This window comes from Podarcis gaigeae (assembly GCF_964106915.1).
Source record: "Podarcis gaigeae genome assembly, chromosome: 1".
Taxonomy (NCBI): domain Eukaryota; kingdom Metazoa; phylum Chordata; class Lepidosauria; order Squamata; family Lacertidae; genus Podarcis; species Podarcis gaigeae.
This window is the reverse complement of record NC_139678.1, coordinates 9,564,738-9,590,147: the sequence shown is the minus strand read 5'-3', so window position 1 is coordinate 9,590,147 and position 25,410 is coordinate 9,564,738. Positions and strand designations below refer to the sequence as shown.

At 42.5% G+C, this 25,410-nt stretch overlaps 1 protein-coding gene across 2 annotated transcripts in view; it reads right to left on the bottom strand.

The window, feature by feature from the left end:
- HIF1A (hypoxia inducible factor 1 subunit alpha) overlaps positions 1-25,410 on the bottom strand; it is a 641,105-nt gene that overhangs the window by 606,032 nt on the left and 9,663 nt on the right. For both annotated transcript variants that reach the window (XR_014562736.1, XM_083733151.1), the window contains exons 2-12: positions 12,275-12,465; positions 10,427-10,572; positions 9,905-9,989; positions 7,640-7,752; positions 6,820-7,022; positions 4,742-4,848; positions 4,407-4,554; positions 2,354-2,574; positions 1,884-2,164; positions 1,012-1,137; positions 275-648 (exon numbers count right to left, since the gene is read on the bottom strand). Coding sequence is in view for 1 of the 2 variants with exons in the window: in XM_083733151.1 (XP_083589277.1) it covers positions 275-648; positions 1,012-1,137; positions 1,884-2,164; positions 2,354-2,574; positions 4,407-4,554; positions 4,742-4,848; positions 6,820-7,022; positions 7,640-7,752; positions 9,905-9,989; positions 10,427-10,572; positions 12,275-12,465 (1,995 nt within the window). In the remaining variant the exon portion in view is untranslated. The remainder of the gene's footprint in view (positions 1-274; positions 649-1,011; positions 1,138-1,883; positions 2,165-2,353; positions 2,575-4,406; positions 4,555-4,741; positions 4,849-6,819; positions 7,023-7,639; positions 7,753-9,904; positions 9,990-10,426; positions 10,573-12,274; positions 12,466-25,410) is intronic.

The window sequence follows — 25,410 nt, the reverse complement described above, 5'->3', positions numbered from 1 at the left end:
GACCTAATGGTCAGGGGTCCCTTTACCTTTAAACTATCCAGGCAGAGACTGATAACCTGAAGCCTAAACCTAAATCTTCTTGGTAGAAGAATCAATAGGTATCAAGTCAACTGTGATACACAACCCCCTGCAGCAATACAGGAACCTTTTTTGCCCAGTGTGGGACTTCAACCCACGACTCTGAGATTAAGAATGTCCTGCTCTACCACCTGGGCTATGTGACTGGTTTTAAGATCAAGTGGGCAACATATTTTTTAAAAAACAAACAAACTACCTTTTACCCAGCGTGACTGTTAACAAGTTTGGCACTCCTGGACTCGGCTTCTCTTTCTGCTCTGTTGTGCCTTTTCCTTCTCTGACTGGAGACGCCGTTCGACTGAGATTCTCGGCATAGGGTGATGCTGGGGCACTGTTGGCTTCTATGACAATGTGAACAGGAGCTATCAGTGTCGTCGATTCATCCTCATGTTTGACTGTCGCAGGTAGTATCTTGTCTGCGGCGGGCTGAAATCCCGTGACGGTGCCCGCTTTGGAAGGAGGGCTTGCCGAATTGCTCTCCAGTGGAGAAAGCTGGTCAAAGGAACGCAGCTGGAAGTCATCGTCCATGGGTATGTAGGGCGCCAACATTTCCAGGTCTAAATCAGTTTCCTGAAATGTCAGCACAAGAAAGTGTAATTGCATCTTTTGACAGGGAAGTCAAGACTGCAGCAATGGTCAATCCAGCTTTAAGGTTCCCATCTACCAAAAATTGCTGCTTTCCAAACCTCCTGCCATTTCCAAATGTGGGAGCCCCATTTACATGAACAGACACAGTGAGCAACACGGCTATGTACACAATTCTTGTGTTTTATCCCTCATCCCAGGTTGAACTGAGCATTCCAGCTTCCAGTTCACACAAGTTCTATCAAAAACACTGCCGGCTAACACTGCACACTATTAGTAAACGTTTAAAAAACTGAATGCGGCCACAACGCAGGCCTAAAAAGTGAGTGTTTCCTCCAACGTGCTCACCTGCATAGAATATGGGTTTTTGGACTCTGGGTCTATTGCAAATAGCTTTTCCACCAGCTCCAACTTGAACTCGCTGTCGATCTCGCTGTCCACATTGAAGCAATAGTCATTAGGAGGACTACTGGGCTGAAAAGACAATCCACACCTCTATTCAACAAACTGTGCATTTCCCTCACCCAATTTTAAAAGTGGTCTATGTTCAAAGATTTCCCCACAATGCAAAGCATTAGAGCTTCCGTAATCAGGATGCTGCAAGATTCCTGGACCACGGAGCCCGTGGCTGTTGCAGCTCACACATATTTAATGTCATAAATATATCCCCGAATTCAAGGGACAACCCCCCTCGCCCTCACTAAAAATCACCTTTCTAAAATCTCCTCCTCAATCTAGTAATCCTTTTCTTTGCTCATCAGTAAAGAAGGGTTGCAAGTTGTCAGATGGCAGAATTCTGTACAGCTCAAAAGGCCTGGCTTAAGCCGCCATCTGTTATGAGTCAAATGAAGCAGGAGGAGCTGTTCTGCAAGGTTCAATCCTCAGCACTTCAAGGTAGGGCTGAGTAAGAGACCTGTCTGAAATCCTGGGAATGCAGCTACCAGTCAAGAGTAGACAATACTGAGCTAGGTGGACCAACATAAATCAGCTTTCTATGATCCTAAAGGAGCTTGATTTGTCTAGCTCTCATGTTGCATCATTTCATGTTGAATCGCGTTATGCTGACTGGATTGTTTTAAGCTGATAGTGAATGTATTGGAAGAAGGGCGGGATACAAAGCTGACAAATTTGACATTGAAAATAGATATTTTATTTACAGGTCGGGCAACAGAGATTCAGTCAAAAATTACAGATCTGCAGCAGATTATCAGATGACTAACCTCAGGTGGGCTTTGGCTGGGGCTTCCATCAGAAGGAGTATCTGGTTTTTCTTGCATCCGGCGGATGGAGAAAGCAAGATCCAAGGGCTCTGTGCTGGGCTCCAGCTTGGACACCACCTCTCTATTGAGTGCTGGGTCCGCATTGCTACGGAGTGGCTTTGTAGCTTCGGAAGCAGGCAGAGGGGAAATAGCCAAATTTATACTCTGCAATTTCTCACTGGATGAGGGGAGCATTACATCGTTATACAAGGGAACGTCATCAAACTGCTGCTCATCAGACTCTACAAAAATTAAAGAAAAGTCATCACCCTAAGTGTTGCGTCGCACCTTAAAGGGCTTCATTAAAAATCCAGCACATATCACACTTGCGACACCCTGAGGGCATCCGGCAAAACATGCCGCTTGCTTTTAATGTACTTCATAGGCAACTCTGCCCGTCAGAAGGCTGCCTGAATTAAACACCCACCCACCATCATTGCTGAAGTCCAGTGCTATTATGGTGTCTCCAGCTGCAGGAGCAAGGTAGGTTAATGCATCTGGCTCCTTCTTAAGCTTCTCATAGAGGCTGTTGCTGTCTTCCAGTTCAGTCTTGTCCAGTATTTTGATCATCCCCATCTCAGGGGAATCCACTGGTTTCAACATGCACTCGGTTTGCTGGAGTGAAAAAATCAAATCGCCCTGAACAATGCCACTGCAGAAGAGAAGAGGAGGGATGTTAGAGAGCACCTTGTAGCCTTTGATTCCCTAAGTTTATCGCATTAATGGCTTCCAACACTTTCTATCTCTTTCCTGCCGTGGAATCCCTGAGCGTCTGCCGCAGGACCCCTGCTCGTTGCAGAGAATTTTACGGTGTTAACTCAGTCCATATGGTGAACTGACCACACCTACCTATAGAACACATCAAACACTTCCCCCTATGGCTGCACATTGCAGGGAAAGATTGCTAGTAGCGGGCAAGCTGCTTTTCCAGAAACTGATCTCCTGCTACTCATCTTCTCATTGAGGAACCCAGAACAATACTCTAAAACCACTGCAACACTTACTTGGGAATTAGCCTGAACTCAGTGGTTAGCAAACTCGTAAGACTGGGTTGGACATGTTCATTAGTAGCCTGGCAAGAGGCTTTCCGGATTAGTGCAAAATGAGAACAAATCTGAAGGATGCAGATAAAATAGAGATTAGTATGCGAAGTGTAACATCTCAGGCCACATTAATTTATCCAAGATATGTTCTCTTGATGGAAGCCGTAACACTGTAGTCATCTACACAGTTGATAAGCTGTTTCTCCCTATATATTTTATTTTATATATTTAAGCATTATAAGATAGGAAGATATTTGTAGTCTACAACCTTTAAGGTAGAACATAGAGTTCTATAGAACCTTTTTTAAAAACAAAAACAACTTTCTACTTGTTTGGAAAAGCCCTAATGAAGAGGCAAATATGGTGTGACAGATATCTGGTTTTGTTAATGAATATAGATGCATCCTTCTATAGATTGTTCTTCTAGTGCACTATATACTAAGAGCACGCACTATGAGGTCTCACCACAGGCGCAGTGGTTGTTCATAGAACATTGCCCTCTATGGCTCAATTGAGCCTCATTGACCCTTCCTCGCCCCCAACACATGCACGCAATACATATGCACATGGGTGTTAGCATACACAGTGGTGTAAGGCATTAGAAGGTACTGGTGAGTCCATTCAGCGTTCCATCTCTGAATGCTGCACGGTACTTGACTTCCAGAGAATGATTAAATTGCAAGGCAGATAGATTGTGCAGGTGGCATGTGCAGACATGTAGCCCAGGCATGTTCCCTGCAATGGCAGTTCTGCTATTTGTATTAATGGGGTTAATATGCCCTGTGGGAGTCTGCATGACGGACTGGACTGCACACAAGCAGACCAGGATGCATTTACAGATACAGGTGTCTATTGGTGTTTTTCATTTTAAATATATATGCAGCATGATTCAGGCACAATCCAAGCTATAAAAATGTATGTACATTGGGTGAATATTTTGTGTGTGTGTGCGCGTGCACACACGCTTAAACTGCCCCCCAATACAGAATGAGGCAATCCATAGGAATAAAAGAGCTACGGTACTACTCAAGATGTTACCATTTCTAGTTAGCCTTGTTAGCAATTTCCTTGGGCATCTCTGACAGCATAATATGAAAATGGGCAAACACACATACAAACTGGGTTATATGAATTATGCATTCACACGGCAGGTTTTCATAGCTTCCCTTAAAATGGAAGGAGATATGTTTTGCTGGCAAAGGCAACAGTATTTCATGAGAGAGAGAGAGAGAGAGAGAGAGAGAGAGAGAGGGGGAGAGAAAGTAAATACCATGAACTACATAGATGATAGGTAGGTAGGTAGGTAGGTAGGTAGGTAGGTAGGTAGGTAGGTAAATAGATAGATAGCCAGGCTGTTTAGGCATACTGATGTCACTAGACTGATCTTTGGCATCGAAAAACACCTACCCCTAAATACCCACAGGTAACACAGAAAGCTCACCTCAAGACATAATTCACACACACTATACACTGTGGCTGAGAATTCTTATTGTTGTATATGACGGTTGCTTGAGTCTCGACCCAAACATAGCCCCCGTGTTTGGCAAGCATTCTGTACTGCCCGGTGGTCACCTGTCCTTTAGCGAACACTGGAAGCAGAAAGAGACACACATTATTTACATTGTTAGGCAATGTCTAAAATGGTTAACAGTGAAACAATCCATAGCCTTTAGAGTGTTGCGGGCACTATGACGCGTGATAGCTAGAAGCAAGCAACAGAGAGTGTACTTCAGCCTGCAACTATCTCATTTCTAAAGCCACACCCCCCTCACTTACTGTCATGATGTGTTTTGGTCAGATGATCAGAGTCCAGGGCATGATAATATTCATATATGGAGCGACCCAGGAGCTCATCGGGGTTGTATCCCATCAGTTCCGTAATCCTTGAAACAAAAGGGGGAAAGGATGTTAATTCAGTAATTTCTACATATTGCAGGGCAGTTAGAACTTTATTTAAGGTAAGGTATTTTGTTTTTTAATAAGGGCAGGTTACTTCAAGGAAAACCACAGCCAGTCTACGAGCTACTGAAACAAACACAATCTACTTGGTTAGCTACATTAGCAAATAAGTGGCTTGTGGCTTTTTGAAACAGCCATATGAATTAATGTCACTTCCCATATTAAATTAGGACTCAGCTAGACTGGTAAAGAAAATGTGATTTATATGTGTTGTATGTGCGATATAACATTGTGCCACCAGATGGCGATGTGGAGTCCTGTTTTTCTCTACCTGTTTTCCCTCTTTAAATTTACAATGCTTTAAACCAGGGGTAGGCAACCTAAGGCCCGGGGGCCGGATGTGGCCCAATCGCCTTCTAAATCCGGCCTGCGGACGGTCCGGGAATCAGTGTGTTTTTACCTGAGTAGAATGTGTTCTTTTATTTAAAATGCATCTCTGGGTTATTTGTGGGGCATAGGAATTCATTCATTCATTTATTTATTTTCAAAATATAGTCCAGCCCCACCACATGGTCTGAGGGACGGTGGAAAGGCCCATGGCTGAAAAAGGTAGCTGACCCCTGCTTTAAACCGAAACACTTCTTTGATGTGTCTAGATCCACCCTGTGTGTTCCCTGTAAATAACTCATTTTTCAAAAAACAGGGAAGTCGCTTCCCTAATCTAATCAAAACACTGATAACAAAGGCCCTCCAAGATTCTCATCATGCCCTTTTCAGGCTGTATCCAACTAAATTGTTGCTTGTGCAAAATGACTTCTGCAAGTGCAACAGAACTTCCCCGCCTTCTGCTCCCCCTACCTAAATAATATGTTGAGAGTGGGGAGTGTCCCTTCAACCTTCCAGAGCAAATTTTGGGGCAAGTGACACATGGAGAAGCAATCTTCCACTGAAGTCATTCCGCAAATGCAATTATACAGCCAATTCATAGGTATGTCTCCCTCCTACATTTTGCTTTTTATCGTAGCCGATATATGCCTCCTTATCACAACTAGCAGCAATTTAACACAGAAGGCAGCTGCTTCAGGTCTGTGAATTCAAGTACAACTTTTAAGTCCAATTCATGCCACCAATTTCAGCTTGCCACAAGTTCCAATAATAACTGCCATTGCCATGCATCATATCCTGACTCTTAGTGAGTGTTTTGTTTCTTTGAGTTTCAGATAAGATGCATCCAGGGTATAAAATCATGGGATGAAAATGTTTTACATAAAGGTGTAACAGAAACTACATAAAATGCCCTTGGTGTTCATGGTGAGAATCGCTTCTGCTCCAAGTTGAATGTTTAGAAGTGCCATGTTTTAGTTACTGGCTAGCATAAAGTATTCAATTCTTTTGGCCACTGGGTGGCAATGTGGTGCGTTCTTGCCTCAATAAGTTTTTTAAAATAAAACCAACTTGATTTTGGTTACAAGCTTATGAAGAAGAGTTTGGATTTGATATCCCGCCTTTCACTCCCTTTAAGGAGTCTCAAAGCGGCTAACATTCTCCTTTGCCTTCCTCCCCCACAACAAACACTCTGTGAGGTGAGTGGGGCTGAGAGACTTCAGAGAAGTGTGACTGGCCCAAGGTCACCCAGCAGCTGCATGTGGAGGAGCGGGAAAGCGAACCCAGTTCACCAGATTATGAGACCACCGCTCTTAACCACTACACCACGCAGGGTAAGCATAACTTAAAATGGAACATACATCACATAATTTATCTGGAAAGCATTTTGCATCATCAGTTTTCAGTTTCTGGAGTTGCTAAGCTTAAGGGTGCACCCAAGGACCTACCTGTTAACTCTTGCCAAATAAAGTGCCAAGGAAACAGACAAGGCCAGTAACAACACGCAGATCCACCTACCACCATTCACACGAAAAGCCCAGGCACCACTTAGTTACACTCAGAGCTTTTACCTTTCATCACAGTATGAAAATTTCATGTCAAGGCAGTGGCGGCTGAGGAACGTCTTGCTGTCCAAGGGGACTTCAATATTTGATGGATGGGGGATGGGTTCACAGATTAACACCAAACACGTCATGGGGGGCTTTTTATATCCACACACTGACTGGTTGTTGCAATTGTCATAGACGCGAATGTGCCCTGTGCAATGAAGTACCTGGGTGTTGGGGTGAAAAGGAGAGCTTGGTTACCATATAGCAAAACAACAACAAACCTGTTATTACGTGAAACATACTCAATAAACACACAAGACGTAACCGGCTGTACTTTTGAATAAATAAGGTATACTACAATTTGATACAATGAATAGGATACCTTATTTATTCAAAAGTACAGCCGGTTACATCTTGTGTGTTTATTGGTTACCATATAGCACAAAGTAACGGAGGGAATCAAACAACGCAAGTTGAAAGAGGTATTCTATGACAAGGAGCCTCACCATTCGGCAACTGAACTTTAGCTACTGACTCTAATTACCCAAGGAACATCAAAAGGCAGCAAGCTTATGTATCTAATTTGCAGCAAAAGCCATTGCTAATTTGAGCATTACTTTGATGCTCCTCAAAGACTCACCGACTGCAAAAAACATTGGGTTCAATGGCTGGTGGGATTGCTAAAGTCTCCCCCCCCCCCCCGGTGCCTTCCTCCTCTATTTTTTTTTTTTTTGCCAAGTGCGTACAGCTAAACATGTACACACGTGTGTAAGCTGCGGGTCTAATGTAAATCTTGACACCAGCCATTCTAACGTCACATGTAGAGCACTTGTATGATTACCTTCCATGTGGCAGACTTTATATTGACAGTTCTTCCTCGGCTGGTCAATGTACACTTCATTCTGAGGAAAAAGCTGCGCTCTGTGTTATGTTCCTTCCCCTTTTTCACAAGACCTAATGCAAGAGTGTTAAATATCAGTATTATTCACTACTTCATGCAATATTGAATCCAGAAGGCAACAACTGAAATACAGACTTAATGCAGCAAAAATGCTTTTACGGTTTCTTTTCCAGCACAATTTAAAGCACTTTGGAGGGTGTCTAATGCTGTAGAAACTGCTGGAGTTGAGAACATGGCTACTATGTCAGTTTCAGGAAATGCAGCAATTAATACAGAAGTAGTCAATATTGTGGGAGACAGGTGCTCAGTGTAGATGAAAATTTAAAAGGCCTAGAGGACAACAACTCAGAAGTGGGTGGATTAACAGAACAGTATCAAGGCTGTTTTAGAATGCCTCTCCCCGCTTTTAATTAAAGGCAAACAAACAAATCCCCAGGCAGGTCAAACCAGATTTAGTTTATCTTCAATAGGTACTTAAATGTACTTCTCAAGCACGTGCAGAAAACATATCCTACCATTAAGATAGATGAACTGTTTTGCAGGTGAGAAAACCAGTACAGGCGACTGATATTTACCGTATTTTTCGCTCTATAACACGTACCTGACCATAACATGCACATCGTTTTTAGAGGAGGAAAACAAGGGAAAAAACATTCTGAATGAAACAGTGGATGTATCATTTTTGTGCTTCATGCTGTGGCCACAGACATGCTATGTGCTCTGATGGTGAATTTGGGCTGACCCAATGCAAAGATCCTGAGGATCCATGTGGATCCATGCTTTTTAACCAGATTTTAAGTGGGGAGGGAAGGAAAAACACAGAATGGACAAGGAGCACGAGAGGGGTGTGCAGAGAAGCAGCTGGCTAAGAATGCAGGAGAGGGGTATAACGGGAGGGAGGAAAGGAAGGCAAAAGTTTTCCCTCACCTACCCACCCAAGCCAGCCAGCTCTCGCGCTCTCTCTCTCTCTCCCCCTCCTGCATGTTTTCAGCAGCTTTCCCCTCTGCTTTCCCGACACTCTGCTTTCCCCTCTGCTTGCCTGGAGGGGAGGGGCTTTCCCTGCTCTTTGTTCCGTTTGAGCAAACACAGCAAGGAAACAGAGGTAGGTGGGCAGTAAGACCCTGAGGCAGAATGCAGGAAAGCAGCCACTTCCTCTTTTCAGGTTTCCCTTCTCCGAGACGCGCGATTTGATGTTTGCCTGATTTTTTTTGCCATTTGGCTCCAGGGACCACACATTCGCTCAATAACACGCACAGACATTTCCCCTTCCTTTTTAGGAGAAAAAATCTGCGTGTTATAGAGGGAAAAATACGGTAAGTACACTTGCGATGAGGCACACAAATTAGTTTGTGCAAGTAACTGCTGCAACAATATCCTGTGTGAGGCAAATGCAGCACACTGATCCTGCTTAAGTTGTAATCCCACTGTTCCAAGTAAAAATTCCCTGTAGTAAGCTATGGTGCTTTATGCCAAAAGGCACAATTTATCCCTCGTTGTGCTGATGTAACCGTGGTTGCTCCACATCCAAAAGTTTTCACTTAATGAAACAGTAGCACTTGAGGGTCAAAAGACCAAGGGTTGCTAAGTATTTTGAATCCTCAGTACTGGTTCAAATTCTCTCCTGCCTAAAGATCACATATGTGTGTGGGACCACAGGCACATAGATTTGATTCATATAAACTCCTCAATCCATCAGTGGTGTGGGAAAAGTTGCATCTATGAGCGTATAGCACTACTCATTTTACAAGTGGCTGGCTCCCCAAGGCCCTCAAAAGGGAGGCTTTTGCACAAGTACGGCCCAGGCATGTCTAGATCTAGGTGAGGGTTGCTCAAGTCATATATAGCCATATGTGCAAAGTAGGCAGGGGCTCTGGACCCACAAAGAGGATCCTTGGCTGGGTAAATGCATTTACTGAATCACAATTTCTAATCAATATATTAAAATCTGTATTTTATTTGTGTAACTCCCACTTTTTAGGGTTCAAACCCTTGCAAGGAAGCTTATAACAGTTAGAAAAGTACAACATAACAAACCATGCAATGCAAAAACTTTTCATAACTTTTGAAAAGCAGCCTTGGGTGTTTCAGACTTAGTTTAGGTATCCTGGGTTAGGCTGTTCCTTAAATCAATCAAGCTTAATTAGTAGCAAGCAATCAGATGAGGCATGTGACCTGAAGTTAAAAGTTTGAATGTCTCTGTTTTACCATTCCGGTGGGTGAGCATTTCTCTCAGCTCTTCCTGGTCACACGGATGAGTGAAATCAAACACACTGTGTCCGGTCAACTCGAACTGCAAAAGAAAAAGTTCAGTCTAGTAGTGTGTTTTCCATAGACACAACTGGACACAACCCAGGTTCAGTACTTTAAGTTAATAGGATTGTGGCTGTATTGTAGGAAAATATATTACAGTGGTGCACCGCAAGACGAACGCCTCGCAAGACGAAAAACCCGCTAGACGAAAGGGTTTTCCGTTTTGGAGGCGCTTCGCAAAACGAATTTCCCTATGGGGTTGCTTCGCAAGACAAAAAAAATCTTGCATCCCCCCGCGGGTTTTTTTCGCTTTTTTCGCCCTTTTCTTAAGCCGCTAATCCGCTAAGCTGTCAATGGGCTTGCTTCGCAAGACGAAAAAACCGCTAGATGAAGAGAATCGCGGAACGGATTCTTTTCGTCTAGCGAGGCAGCACTGTATTTCAGCTAAAGCGAGGGGAGGAGATGCTGGTTTCCTACCTGTGTGAGCCCCATGCACTTGTTCACATTTTCAGACATGTAGATCATGTCTCCATCCTCTGAGAGAACCATGACAAATCCGTCAAGAGCTTTTAAGTAAAAGCAATTCAGCTGTGTCTCCATTTCAGCTTCTGCCTCCAGGTCACCTAGACATTAAGACATCTACACATTAGATTTCAGACACCTAGGCATTAGACAAATTTGGTCAGTCACCAATGTTCATATTTCCTGTTTGATTCCACCAGCACTCATTCATATCATCGCTAAAATACACCAGTCATAATAACGCTTTCAAGGTGGAAAGTTGGTGCTAATCAAAAGCTCAAGATGTTCTTTATGAAGGCTTCTTGTAGCCTGAAGGCTCATAAGGGACATTATACATTATAAAGTCAAAATTTTAGATTTCGGAGGACACTAAAACCTTGTCTGACTTTGAACATACACTACTGATACTAAGGATGTGACTGCAAGAGTACACTATCAACTAATTAAATCTGATATGGAAAACCTACAGGGCCTAAAGGAATGTTGGGAGAAGGCTACTGGTTACCAATCTGAGGATAATGCCTGGTCAAATATTTGGGAGACAAAGCCAGTGCATTCAATTTCCCAGAGCCCTAGATTTGAATCTCTTACTCTGATTGTTGTTTAACTGCTTTAACTGTTTTGCTGTTTTAAATAGCTTGTTCATTGTATATTTAATTATGGGTGCTTTAATTTACTTGTTTTACTATGTATTTTAATTACAGGTAGCTCTATTTTTTGTAACTGGTTTAAATTATTATCATTTTGCTTCTTGGCTTTTATACCTGAGACAGGTAGGGTATAAATAATAAATTTGTTTGTTTGTGAACCACCTCTATGTTTCTTCTTGAAAGGCAGTTGTTAATAATAATAATAATAATAATAATAATAATAATAATAATAATAATTAGATTATTGCCTCAACACTCCAGTATCTGAGATATTCGTCACTATAGCAAAACTAATAAAAGTTTGTGAAATAAAACAGGAGGACCAGTTTAATGAAAAAATGAAGAATACTTGATTTTGTATGTTAAAACAAGACATGGACTGATAATGATAGTACTACTATGGTGTCTGTTCCAATTTTAATACGTACTTATGACCTATGCTACTCACATATCTTAACATCACAAATTTCTCAGGGAAAAGTCCTCACCCCATTAAGTACTTTCACAAGTGGATGAGATCACACATGTCTGGCTCTCTCAGGTAAATCAGGAACTTACAGTGTGTGCCATGCAAGCATAGAGCAAACTAGTTTCAATAAGTTTAGAGCACCGTGTGCCTTCAAACCATGCCCTGGGCCTTTTACTGTCTGTCTCCGCATAAACCAGGTATTAAAGGTTATGTAAAAGGTACATAAAATGGGCTTTTAAGAGATGGCAGAGGCAGCTGAGAAAATATTGTGGAAACAGTGGCAACTTAACCGAGCAGGGTATATATGCAAATAAACCTCGAAAAAGCTTGTGTTGCTGGCAGTCTTTAACAAAATGTAGCAAGTCTGTTATATCTTCCAGAGCTCATCATTCTGTGGAAGTAACATTCTCTAGCAAAAGCAATGTCACATGGGTTGAGGGTGAGAGGATGGCACACTTTTGAGCTCCAACCACTGAAAAAAAGATAGTTCTTGGGTTTTCCCCTCCAATTATTTCACGAAATGACCTTCCTGACCTGCAAGGGGTGGGGAGTGAAATTAAGCTGCTGGGAAATGATGCAATTTCAGATCATTGCAACACAAACACAAGAGTTAAAACTTCTGATTCACCGAATTGTTCCAAACCCTGCTTTTCACTCCATCCTACTTCAACTGTAAAATCTCACCTGCATCAAGCAGTTTTCTCATGCGCAGGTAGCTGATCGTTAGCCTCATAATTGAGGCTTTGTCGAGATGTGCGCTCACATGGTGGGGAAGAGGCAACTGGTGAGCCAGTTCGTAGAACACCTCCGATTCCTTACTCCTCCTGCACCTGGCTGCATCTCTGGACTTCTCCTTTCTGCGTTCTGAACTTATCCTGAGGAAATGAAGTTAAGCATGAGTATTTAAGACCATTTTAAGTATTTAAGAACTAACTTAGTTGGTCTTTAAGGTGCTACTGGAAGGATTTTTTTTTTTGTTTTGACTATGGCAGACCAACACGGCTACCTATCTGTATTTAAGACCATGTGTATTTGCCTTGTGTTTTCACTGAGGAATTATTGCCTCCAAGCCACTACCTGAAGATAGAGCCACCATACCACTCTCCTAGCCACCTGAAAAACGCCACAGGTTTTTAGTCTAGAAGGGAGAAAGAACCTCAACCACATAGCCTTCATAACTGCACTTTAAAAGGGGTGGGGACCCCTTTAATCTGACATTCAGTGCTAGAAGAGGCTCCATAGGTGGTTTACAACTGTGTTCTTCAGCCTTGAGCCCCCAGATGATGTTGCACTATAACTCCCATCCTAATTGTCCATTGGCCAAGGTGGCTGGGGGTGGCAGGAGCTGTCCAAAGGTTGAAAAGCAGTGGTTTGCAAGCAGTGAACAATTCCTAGCAATTCCAATACAGAGTTACTGCGTTCAGTGCGAAATAATGAAGTTTCAGAACTATTTCGAGCGCTTAACCAAAAACAAATGCCAAAACAACAAAATAATAATCCCTGTTAAAATAATTAAAATTGTTTAGTCAGCCCGAAATAAGCTTTCGGCTATCTTTGCAAAAGCCTGCAAGGTGCGGGCGACTGGGACTTCCTTGGGAAGGAATCCCATTGTGAGGGGCTACCACTAGTAGAAACCTTTGCCAACACCAGCCATGAGTCTGAAGGCCACAGTACTAGAAACTCAAAAGCAAAGCAGTGCTAGCACGCCTGCCATGGTCATGCACATGGCTCTACCTGTGGTACTGGCTCTATGTGTGGCACTGGTCCCACTGGAATAGCTCCACCAGAGTGGAGGGGAGGATAACCAGCAAGACAGAGCAGCGGCTGCACAGAGATATGCAAAGGCTGAAAGAAGTAGCAGTGTAGGAAAGATGAGCAGGAGGGTAGGCACCATCCTCATACCAAGTTTTTGAAAGGTTGAGCTATTTTTTTCCAGTTACTGTTTCTACCCAATATAGCTTGCATTTCACAGCAGCTCAGATCTTCCTTGTAAGGCAATTCCTTTAAGCTATCCAGATGACTTACTCATGGAGAAACTGAGCAGCTATGCCTTTTGAGCAGGAATGCCTTATAAGCCGCTTGGCATGCGTCCTCTGAGATTTCTCTTGGGGAGGGAAAGGGTTGTATAGTGGTACCTCAGGTTACATACGCTTCAGGTTACAGACTCCGCTAACCCAGAAATAGTACCTTGGGTTAAGAACTCTGCTTCAGGATGAGAACAGAAATCGCGCAGCGGCAGTGGGAGGCCCCATTAGCTAAAGTGGTGCTTCAGGTTAAGAACAGTTTCAGGTTAAGAACGGACCTCCAGAACGAATTAAGTACTTAACCCGAGGTACCACTGTACAGGGGACGCGGGTGGCGCTGTGGGTTAAACCACAGAGCCAAGGACTTGCCGATCAGAAGGTCAGCGGTTCGAATCCCCGCAATGGGGTGAGCTCCCGTTGCTCGGTCCCTGCTCCTGCCAACCTAGCAGTTCGAAAGCACGTCAAAGTGCAAGTAGATAAATAGGTACCGCTCCGGCGAGAAGGTAAACAGCGTTTCCATGCGCTGCTCTGGTTTGCCAGAAAGGCTTAGTCATGCTGGCCACATGACCCAGCTCCCTCGGCCAATAAAGCGAGATGAGCGCTGCAACCCCAAAGTCGGCCATGACTGGACCTAATGGTCAGGGGTCCCCTTTACCTTTACCACTGTACAAGATACCCTGGATCTGCAGTACTGCTTCTGTAATATGAGCTCACCTTCAAATTCCCCCCATTTGTTTAAAGAAGACAGAGAAAAGTCTATGCAAAATCATTATTTTCGGTAGTTTCACTTCCATTCCACTTTGTCACGTGCACTCTTCTCCGCAGAATTTCTACTCTAAAAATTCTCTGTGTTGTGGCAATTACAAGGAAATTCACCAGCTGAGCCAAGAATTGTTCTAAAAATCAAATATACTGCAAATGTTCGTTTTTGCTTTGCTTTGCAGAAGGGTAGTACGTCTCTTTAAACTGAGAGGCAATTTTGTTAACTTTGAACTACTGTGCACACCTAGGGCTAATGCAAAATGTGACCGAGTGGCCACCATTTCACAACAAACTGTGATTTCCAAACCCCCCCCCCCCCATTTTCATACACACAATTATTAATACTACATTTATATCCCACTTCTCATGGCAGGAGTTCACGGTGAGAGGCGCAAAGTCCCCCTGTGAGCTTCATGGCTGAGTGGGAATTCAAACTCTGGTCTCCCAGATCCTAGTCTGACACTAACCATTATATCAATATTGTTTAATATATAACCTTTAAAGAGTTCATTTTAATCTTAGCTACCTTGGGTAGCTTATGATGGAAAGGCAATGTACAGACGTAATAAAAGGCGATTGGAGAAATTCATGGAAAACAGGTCTGCCCGCATCTATTAACCACAATGTGATGGTTCAATATGCTACTGATAAGAAGCAGGGGCTGTTGACTTCAGAAAGAGTTTTGACTACAGCACTGAAAGATTGGGCGAGATGAGAGGGAGGTTTGTGGGACTTTAGGGAGGATTGGCACAGCAGTGCCGTGAGGAATGATTTGGCAGCAAGAGGCCGTGAATTGTTGAGAAATGTGTAGGAGAGTATATAGTCATAATTAGCTATAAAGTGAATTATTTGGAAGGTGGAGGAAGAGCACAGAGAGTGATTTTAAGGGCTCAGTGTGCTGGGTTTTGTGGGAGGAGAATTGGAAGGGAGCTCCTGTGGCATTCGGACTAGCAGAGTGAAAGGCAAGATGGAAGATAGTGAAGAAAACAGAACAGCCAGCATAAGAGTGACTCATGGGGAGTGGAAATGCAGTTTTCAAACCATGCTTGCAGCTAAGGTATTGTTTTGTGTTTGATGAAGGATGTAAGCTGCCGAGACTCTCTCAGAAGATATGAATTATTGAAATAAATACATAAAATTAATAGCCAGCTCTGGAGGTTTTCCAGGAGGCATTTATTAATCAATAGGCCTACAAATCTAGGTTCTCTAGGTGACAACATTACCAGTGTGGTAAACCTGACAGATGAGATGGGTCTTTTGTCTGATCCTGCACAGCTTATGTTAATATAGATCTTATCTTACAACAAGTGTAGGGGCTCTTCGGCTCTCCAGATATTGCTTAACTACAATACCCATTGGCCATGCTTGCTGGGGCTGATGGGAGCTGCAGTTCAGCAAACATGAGGAGGGTGAAATGTTCCCCCACATCTGCCTTACAAGGCTGTAAATATGGTTCAACACTCTGAACACTCAAGTAGTATTATAAAAAGAGCTACGTGGTTATTAATAAAACTATTGCTAAAATATCACATATTGCTACCTGAATTATGAGCAAGGTTGCCAGCAATCAATTGATTCAGTGTACCAAGGATGGATCCATCAAGCATCTCAGCTGCACAACCCATCTGTTTCACCGATGAAGCCAGACCCACTAAAATGATCTAGTGCAGCAAGCACTTAAATTAATTTAGATGTGATTAACTGCCACTTCTATCAGATTGTGATGAAACACACACACACATAAACAATTCAGTCAAATGAAATATTTAACTTCAAAAGGCTACTAATAAGCCTATTCATAAAGCTATTACAACATTTAAGAGGAGGCAATTTCTCTTGCAGCTTCCAACAAGTGGTATTTCAAAAGCGTGCAAGCGCGCGCACACACACACGACTGCTTTCCACAAGCCACCCAAATGGAACCCAGCCGTCAGCATTTAAAAACTTCTGCCTTAGTTCATGGTTCATTGCCATTTCCACTTTGTGTGTTTCTTCTTCTTGCATACTGGGGCAAGAGAATTGTTGTACGAGAAAGCTACATTCAAACAATGTAGCTGAGATCGTAGAACTGTAGAGCTGGAAGGGACCCCGAGGGTCATTTATTCCAACCCCGACAAACAAAGACATTCCACTGTGGCAAGCGCAACCTAGGTTTAAGGTGCTGTTTGGCATCTAGCTTATATCAGAGTTTCAAATACTGGCAAGGAAGCCCATATAAAAAGCACCAGAAATGTTACTTGATGTTTCATGATAACAATATGGCTAGAGTCGTATCTCACCCTCCAATAAGGGTCTGGAAGTTGCTTCATATATTATATGCCACTGACACCTCTTGCAAAAACTGAATAAGCGGTGGCATGTTGCAGAGGTGTGGGGCTGGCAGAAAAGTCCTTCTGCCAGTGACTAAACTGCTCTAATAGTAAGGATCGTCAACTGTGATTCGCAGAGATGCTCCAATCTGGGTTTGGAGGCGAGAAATAAAAAGCAAAGCTGTAAGACGAGGTGCAACTGGGGTTTGGGAACACAGCATGTCAAAAGAGAGAAGAGTAGGAAGGTAGGAAAGGGCTTTTTTAAAAGGCTAGCGGTTCAAAGAAATGGGAGAAAAATGGCAGTGGGGAAGGAAATGAACTGGCAGAGAGAAGGAACAGTATCTTCTGGGTGGAAAGTTGAAGTTCATCGGGTTGTTTTAAATAGCCAAATACTCGCAGGCAGGCCTGATTAGTTTTGGATTCCTCAGAACTCGCTGCTGTGTCTGTTGGAAAGGGTTGGCCCACACCCTGTGGATGCTGCCAAGCCGCTCCCATCTCTCTTGGCAACATCTGCCTTTTCTGCCTCTGGCAACACCCGTCAGTCAATGTACCCTTCTTGAACACAGCTTACATTACTCTTTCCACATCGTGTTTTTAGACATAACTATTGACAGGCAGAAGCACTCCTGTGTCACAAACACAATGCGGATGGCAGCTCCCCAAGTTACACAAAGAACTAGGTCGGCAGGATTTGTACAACTTCCTACTGCCTTGGAGTCCTGTCAAGGTAACTCAGGACTTGAAGCATATTTACCAGAGGAATGTTGTTTATCCACAGCACAAACTGAAGAGGGATTCATGATGCAGGCGATATAGTAGAGTTTTATGCTCTGTTCTATTTATAAGCTACCTTGGGGGTCCTTTTGTCACTGAAATCATGGGAGCATGGAGAATGGACTGAAACCATGCCAGGGCTGTGGAGCCTGTGGCCCTCCAGATAAGGTAAAACTACAACTCCCATCATTCCTGTCCCCTGGCCATACTGAAAGTTGGACTTCAGTAATATTTTTGGGGCCCCAGGCTCCCCAGCCCTGGAATAGACTGTTGCTAACTTTTTAACGATAGCCAGGGCTGTGCATACGTCGTGCTGTTTCTCCTTGCAAACAGCCATCCAGGGCCTTGCGTGCTCCCCCCCCCCGCCACTGCCAGTATCTTATTCAACCACATTTAAGGCTTCCATAAGGAGGAAAACATTGCATACAAGTGTTCAAGGCAACGTTCACAGTCATAAGGCTTGAAGACTCCTCTCTAACAGCCGCCGCCACCACCACTAAAAGGCAAAAGGGGAGTTTCTCAGGAAGCAAGAGCTCTGTGGCCACTTCCACATTTGGTGTTTTCTCTGCACTTCTGCAGAATTGTGGCATGCACACAGGGATCTGCCAATAATGATAAGTTATGATGAGTACAGGGTAGCACTCAAGATTTGTCAATGTTCCACCTGTGGTTTCATCTGTCTTGTTTTTCTATTCGCTCTCAGCTCTAGGTTACCTCTACTTTGCTCAGGTCTTTTTCAGACAATAATGCAAGCCTTGTACTTGAGACCATTCTCATCAACCAGCATGCATACTGTTTGGCACAGTGGTACCCAACTTGGAGCCCCCCAGATGATATTTGACTCTTAACTCCCAGCAGCCCCAGCCAACAGTGCCAATGGTCAATGATGTAAGGAGTTGGAGTCCAACTACATCTGGAAGTCATCATATTTGCTATCTCTGATTTAGCCCAATGTTGCTGCTGTACTATTAATAGTAATTTTAGTAGTAAAGAGAATTATCAATATATTGCATTTTATTTCGAGAAAAGCTACCAAGGCAGATGAGAGACAAAATCCAACAGCAAAATAGTAAGAATAAAGCCAATTATAAAACTCCATAATTAACACACACAGTAAAACAACTACATTAAAACATCCAAAATTAAATATTTAACAGAAGGAAATGCTAATCTGAAGAGGCACATCTTCAAGGGCGACCAGACTGCCAATACCGATTTCGGCAGGCAGAGCATTCCACAGTACTGGTGGCACCAGAGAAAAAGCCCACCTCCATGTTACTACAAGCTGACATTCATCAGGCCATGACAAATCTAACTAACCAGGTTCCATTTGCAGGTCTTAATGCCCTTACCAGGCAGTGAAGAAGACCACATCTTAAGCTTGAGGAAGGAATTATGGTTTAACAACAACTGACTTCTGCAGACGTATTTCAGTTTGGCTGCTTGGCCCTATATAATGGCTAAATAAAAAAGAACTGATACTGGTGGTGACCTTTTTTCACTGTTATTGTTTGTGTATACACTCCCAGAGTGGTAATTTTCTGATTCCATGGGTGGTCTTCCTGATTGAGGACTTAATGCCCTCACTGGAACAGCAACAATAGTAATTAAGTCCTCTATTTATAAAATACATGTAAACAGCACTTATGCCCTGCCAATACTTTTGGATTCTGAAACAACTGCTACTATACATTTAGTATGATTACCAAGAAATGCTGTGATGATCACCTAAACACTGCTGAAAGGAACTATCTCCACCAATATTATATATTAACACCACCTACTTCATTATACAAGGCCTTAAACGTGTTTCCTTTTTTGCAGATTAATTTTTGTTACTTTATCCTCTGTTCTAAAATAATTAAGCTGTCATCACCCTTTCCATATTTTTTTGCAAGTGAAATTCATATATGACCACTTATAAAAATAAAACACAATATATTACATTTTTAAACACACATAGATTTGGCCTTGCCAGTAGTCTCATTTTTATCCTGTGAAAACTCTTCCCATCTCCATTTTACAGCAATCATGTATAAAAACCAGGAAAAAAATCACTCCTGTTCCAAGTCTTCACATGCAGTCTCCAGTATCACACGGTTTTGAGCTTCATTTCTGAAGCTCTGTGTTCCCCTTTTCCCAACATGTAAAACTAGCCAATAAAACAGATGGTTAATTAAGTGCAATCTGGCCATTTGTGAAAAGGAAAAGCAAGGAGGGTTGGCCGCAGGCTCTCTTCAGGAACTGGATGCTTGTTTGGTCTGGGGCAGGGCCTGTGAAAGCTAGATGAAGCACCAAAATACAGTGGTGCCCCGCAAGATGAAAAACTCGCTAGACGAAAGGGTTTTCCGTTTTTCGAGGCGCTTCGCAAGACAAATTTCCCTATGGGCTTGCTTCGCAAGACAAAAACGTCTTGCGAGTATTGCGAGTTTTTCCCCTCCCCCCTTTTTCTAAGCCGCTTAGCCGCTAATAGCCGCTAAGCGTGCTAATCCGCTAATAGGGATGCTTCGCAAGACGAAAAAACCGCAAGACGAAGAGACTCGCGGAACAAATTATTTTCGTCTTGCGAGGCACCACTGTAAGGGTAATTGCAAAAAGCTTGGAGAAAGAGTGTAGGGTGATTAAGAAACTAATAGGAAAAGGGTTCAAATATCTAGGAATAGCACAGCCTTGAAGGTGTGTAGAGATGAATCTCTGGGCCGTTCTGTCTCAAACTAGGTAAAGGTAAAGGGACTCCTGGCCATTAGGTCCGGTTGCAGCGCTCATCTTGTTTTACTGCCCGAGGGAGCTGATGTTTGTCCACAGACAGTTTTTCTGGGTCATGTGGCCAGCATGACTAAGCCGCTTCTGGTGAAACCAGAGCAGTGCATGGAAACGACGTTTACCTTCCCACCGGAGCGGTACCTATTTATCTACTTGCACTATGATGTGCTTTCTAACAGCTAGGTTGGCAGGAGCAGGGACCAAACAATGGGAGCTCACCCTGTTGCAGGGATTCGAACTGCCAACCTTCTGATCGGCAAGCCCTAGGCTCTGTGGTTTAGACCACAGCGCCACAAACTAACTAAATATAAATTCAGGTAGGTAGTCGTGCTGGTCTGATGCAGTCAAAAAAAAAAAAATAATAAAGTCCAGTAGCACCTTAGAGAGCAACTAAGTTTGTTATAGGTATCTGCTTTCATGTGCATGGTATCTGAAAGTTGTATGCCGGCTCCGTTGGCCAGTAAAGCAGGATGAGCGCCGCAACCAGAGTCGTCTGCGACTCGACTAAAGGTCAGGGGTCCCTTTACCTTTAAGGTGCTACTCGACTATTTTTTATTTTTTTATTTTAACTAAATATATTTTAAGCTGTTTTTCAGGCTTAGCCCAAGTACAATTCCCAGGATAGATAAACATTTTAAAAATCCAAAAAAACAGTCTTGACAAGAGTTACATCTGCTTTCATATAAAAGGTCTGTTTTTTCAAGTTTATAAAATGGCAACTATAGCAGCCCCCAACAAATAAAAGATCAAAGGTACAAAGGGAGCTTGGGAAGTTGAAAGAACAAGATGACAACTCATATTCCTGAAGTCCCGTCCAACCAATCAGCTGTAATCAGTGTGAACATACGTCTCACAGAAACCCTGCTGATTAGATTATATATCTGCGTTTCTAACACTGGTTTTAATCTCTTTCAGGAATCCAACTCAGGAAAAAAAGCTAAGAGAAAGAAGTTATCAGTGTCCTTATCCAATATTTATGCTTGCAGTCAAATGACAAAATTTATTTTTGCTTTTATGGTAAACCATGCTTAAATTCCACAGAAGGTCTTATGAGGCTGCTGAGTCCCTTAGTAGAAATTGTAAACGATGGAGCCAAATTTCTTGAGAACTACCGTTTTTAATTTACAGGATGTTTGCTACAATAGCAGTAATCTGACTCTGCATATACTTCTAAGGGAGCGGGTGGGGGTGGGCAGGGTTCTATAGTGAGAAATCAGTGGCAAATATTTTTGGTCACAAAGTAGGAATATTTTCCAAAAACTGAAAGCCTGAGCACAGAACAACGGAAGATAGAACTTGCACAACCCATACCATTTCTTCCTGCTGAATAAATACTACATCTGGCACTCCTTATGCGGCAGCGTTGGGAACTACAGCTTGCCCCATTTGCTTGACTTAACAGCATTATCAAACTCACATGTACTACTGTGTCCCAAAACTTCTCCCACTATAGTATTAGGCTTGATATATACTGTATAGTAAATAATTCCAGCCTGCAACATCATATAGCTGCTTCCAGGGACCGTACAACCTAACACTGTAAGTAAAGCAGTTGGGAAGGTTAAACAACAACAACAACATAGCTGTAAGATCTGCACTCTAAATTTTAAATGCTTCGGATACTCAAGCCTGACTACTGAACTGTTTTGCTTCTAAGTGTTTTATTCCAAAAAGATAAATGTGCAAGTGCAATGAAGGGTTAATGAAAAGGCAGCTTGTGATTTATGCTCAGTGAATGATAAAAGATTGCAATCCACAAAATTAATTACTCCAAAGTAGTCTCACTGAAGTCAACCATGGGGATTAAGTCTCCTGGTGATTTGAGAGGTATACAATCATTTTATATGACTATTGTAAATTAGACTAATGTACCACCATTAAGCAAGTATTTACATTAGTGCTGGAGAATACAGTGGTACCTCGGGTTACATACGCTTCAGGTTACAAACTCCGCTAACCCAGAAATACTGCTTCAGGTTAAGAACTTTGCTTCAGGATGAGAACAGAAATTGTGCTGCAGCGGCAGCAGGAGGCCCCATTAGCTAAAGTGGTGCTTCTGGTTAAGAACAGTTTCAGGTTAAGTACGGACTTCCGGAACGAATTAAGTACTTAACCCGAGGTACCAATGTACCTCAAAACAAGCAACTCAGATGCCCAAACAAAATAGTCCACCTGCATAAACAGAGGAAAACTTATTCCTTCTGCTATTTTTTTCCCAGGCAGTCCATTTAAAGGAGCTGCTCTTGAGTTTTTATCCTAACACCTCAAAACATTAAGTTGCTCTCCAAAAAATGTATCCTGTAAACAAGACAACTCTTGAAAAAGTATGCCCTGTAAACAAGAAAATTATTTTAAAAATAGCACATTTACAGGCAACCTTTACACAAGCTCAAAGCAGCTTTCAACAAATAATCAGATAACCAAGCTTCAGTGCCTACAAAATAAGAGGCAGCACTAATTTGCCTTCTGTAGGTTATCTGGCTTTAGGAAAACCACCACACAATTCACTGGTATTGCATGTATCTTCTTTTCTCGGCAGTTGCCTGTAAGTAAGGTGCTACTGTATTGGGCTGGGCTGGGGCACAGAGGAAGTGGTAATTCACCAGAAATTATAGTACAGTGGCAAAAACTAGAGTTCCTTTGAAACTCCAGAAAATGAGATACACAAAATAAGGTAATGTAATATTTTTCTGGACCAGTTTATTGAAAGAGTATGCAAGATTTAGGTAATTGTCAGGTAGAATGGAATTGTTGTTGTGCTTGTTATTTTATTTATTGCATGTTATATCCAAACAATAATTACTTTTAACTAAACTGATTACATACATTTTCACCAACAAAAATTGATCCAAAAAATATCAATTTATCTGGCTTATAACTGTTGTTTTTTTCAGCTACCTGTCTTGATTTTTCCTTAGCATTTTATCCAGTATTTCATTCTTTCTGGCTTTTAAGGATATATGTATTTTGTACTTAAATACAAAATGAGACCATCAGGGGACAACTAGATATCAAATGTTCCTTGGGTTAGGATTCCAGAGAGCCTCAAAAAGACGACACAGGCAACCTTGGTGAGGTTGTGAATGTATTGCTCAAACACATACGCACAGCTTCCAAAGACTTTGTTATTTATCTGTCAACTTCCTATCTCATATGGCTGCAAAGAGGAAACTAAATATATAGCTAATGTTATGAGACTGTGTGTACCAGGACCTCACAGCAGGCTTCACTGACGAGAAGTTCCCTTGAAAGATGGAGTATAGCCCAGCACATTGGGTCCCATCTTCCAGGGATGGAAGATGGATTTGTCAGGCTGCTTGTTACCGTGGAAACAAACAAAAAATCCCACTAATAAAAAGGAAGAAGGGGCTGATGAACCTAAATTCAGAGCAAAAAAAATTCCTTCCAGTAGCACCTTAAAGACCAACTAAGTCAGTTCTTGGTATGAGCTTTCGTGTGCATGCACACTTCTTCAGATACAGTGTGCATGCACACGAAAGCTCATACCAAGAACTGACTTAGTTGGTCTTTAAGGTGCTACTGGAAGGAATTTTTTTTGTTTTGACTATGGCAGACCAACACGGCTACCTATCTGTAACTAAATTCAGGTCAGAAATGAGTTCAATTATTATAATTATCATCACCGTTTATTTACAGAGTGATACCAATAATCAGCAGGACCATGATACTGCTATTCCTACTGGGAAGTGCCATCACAGAACTAGAGAGTCAGTGAAGCTCCATTAGTGCTCCACACTTCATTCTCTGATCCAAGCAGACACTGTTCCTTCCATCCCCTCCTTGGAGGACCACTGACAAGTTTAGTTGTGTATTGGGGGGTGGCGCAGATCCTTCCCTATCAGCAAGAAGGGATTTTACCATGGATAGAGAATTCTTCTGATTCCCATCTCTCCTTCCATCATTTACTATCCACTTCCGGGTATGCTGAAGGACAGACTCGTTACAGCTATTGCTGAATTACATTGGCTGTTGCCAGATCTCATAGGGATGGGGCAAAGCTGGTTCACAGCTCGCTGCAGGTTAGCATTTGAAAATAAAACTCAGACAAGGGTCTGGATGAGCAGGCATTCTAGCAAACAGAAAGTAGGAGTCTGTGGTCCTATCCCTTTGTTTTGGCTGACCACAGAGGCCACAACTACAGTATCCTTCTGTCCTTTCACTTTGCTCCCATCTTTTCCCCACTTTGCCATCCTGATTTGGAGCTCCTTGCAGTGTGGGCTAACCTGTATTTCTAAAAATGCCTTGAAGCTCCAAGAGTTACATTTAGAGTGTGTGCATACTGACAAAAGTAATGGTTGCCAGTCTAAACTAATAATCTGGTAAAAAGCATACCAGTCTTTGCTGCAGCATGATGATGCAACAATGGCAATGGACAAGTTTTCTAGACACACAGTGGTACCTCGGTTTATGAACTTAATCCGTTCTGGAAGTCCGTTCTTAAACCAAGGCGCGTTTTCCCTAACGAGGCCTCCCGCTGCCAGTGCCCTTTCACCATTCGGATTCTGTTCTTAGACCGAGGTAAAGTTCTCAAAGCGGGACACTACTTCCAGTTTTGAGGAGTCCGTAAACCGAACTGCTCGTAAACAGGACTGTTCTTAAACCGAAGTAGCTTCTGCATTCCATATTTTAACTTTGCAATATGTTTAATCTTGTAGGGATTTAAAAAGTTGTATGCAGGCATACATATGACAAGTGGTTCAATACGTCCCAACAAATGAACAGACTTTCATTTTTTAACAATTAAAAGTCTAGACAACTGAGTAAAATGCAGAACGTCTGTTTAAAATGAAATCCCCTAGAAACTATAGTGTGTTTATGTAGTTGATTCTGAATGCAAGGAGTGAACTTGGATTAAGTAATCCTGCATTCTGCCCAGGAAGGTTGCATACCACAGGTTATCAACCCATGACCTAGACTAAGGAAGGGGAACTACTAACAAGTGGGATCATCTTTTCACCAGCATTAACAGCTGTTAACTCTTTGTGCAGTTCCAGGAGTGCTCAATTGTATTATCAGTTTTGAGTGCTGCAAATAATTCTGGAAGTGCTGTGAGATCACGGCTGCCTGAAATGCCCTACTCACGTTACTAGCATCAACAGCTTTGTAAGAAGAAGTTCCTGCTTGGTTACATCTTCAGTAAATAACCCAGACTCTGCACAGCTGGTCT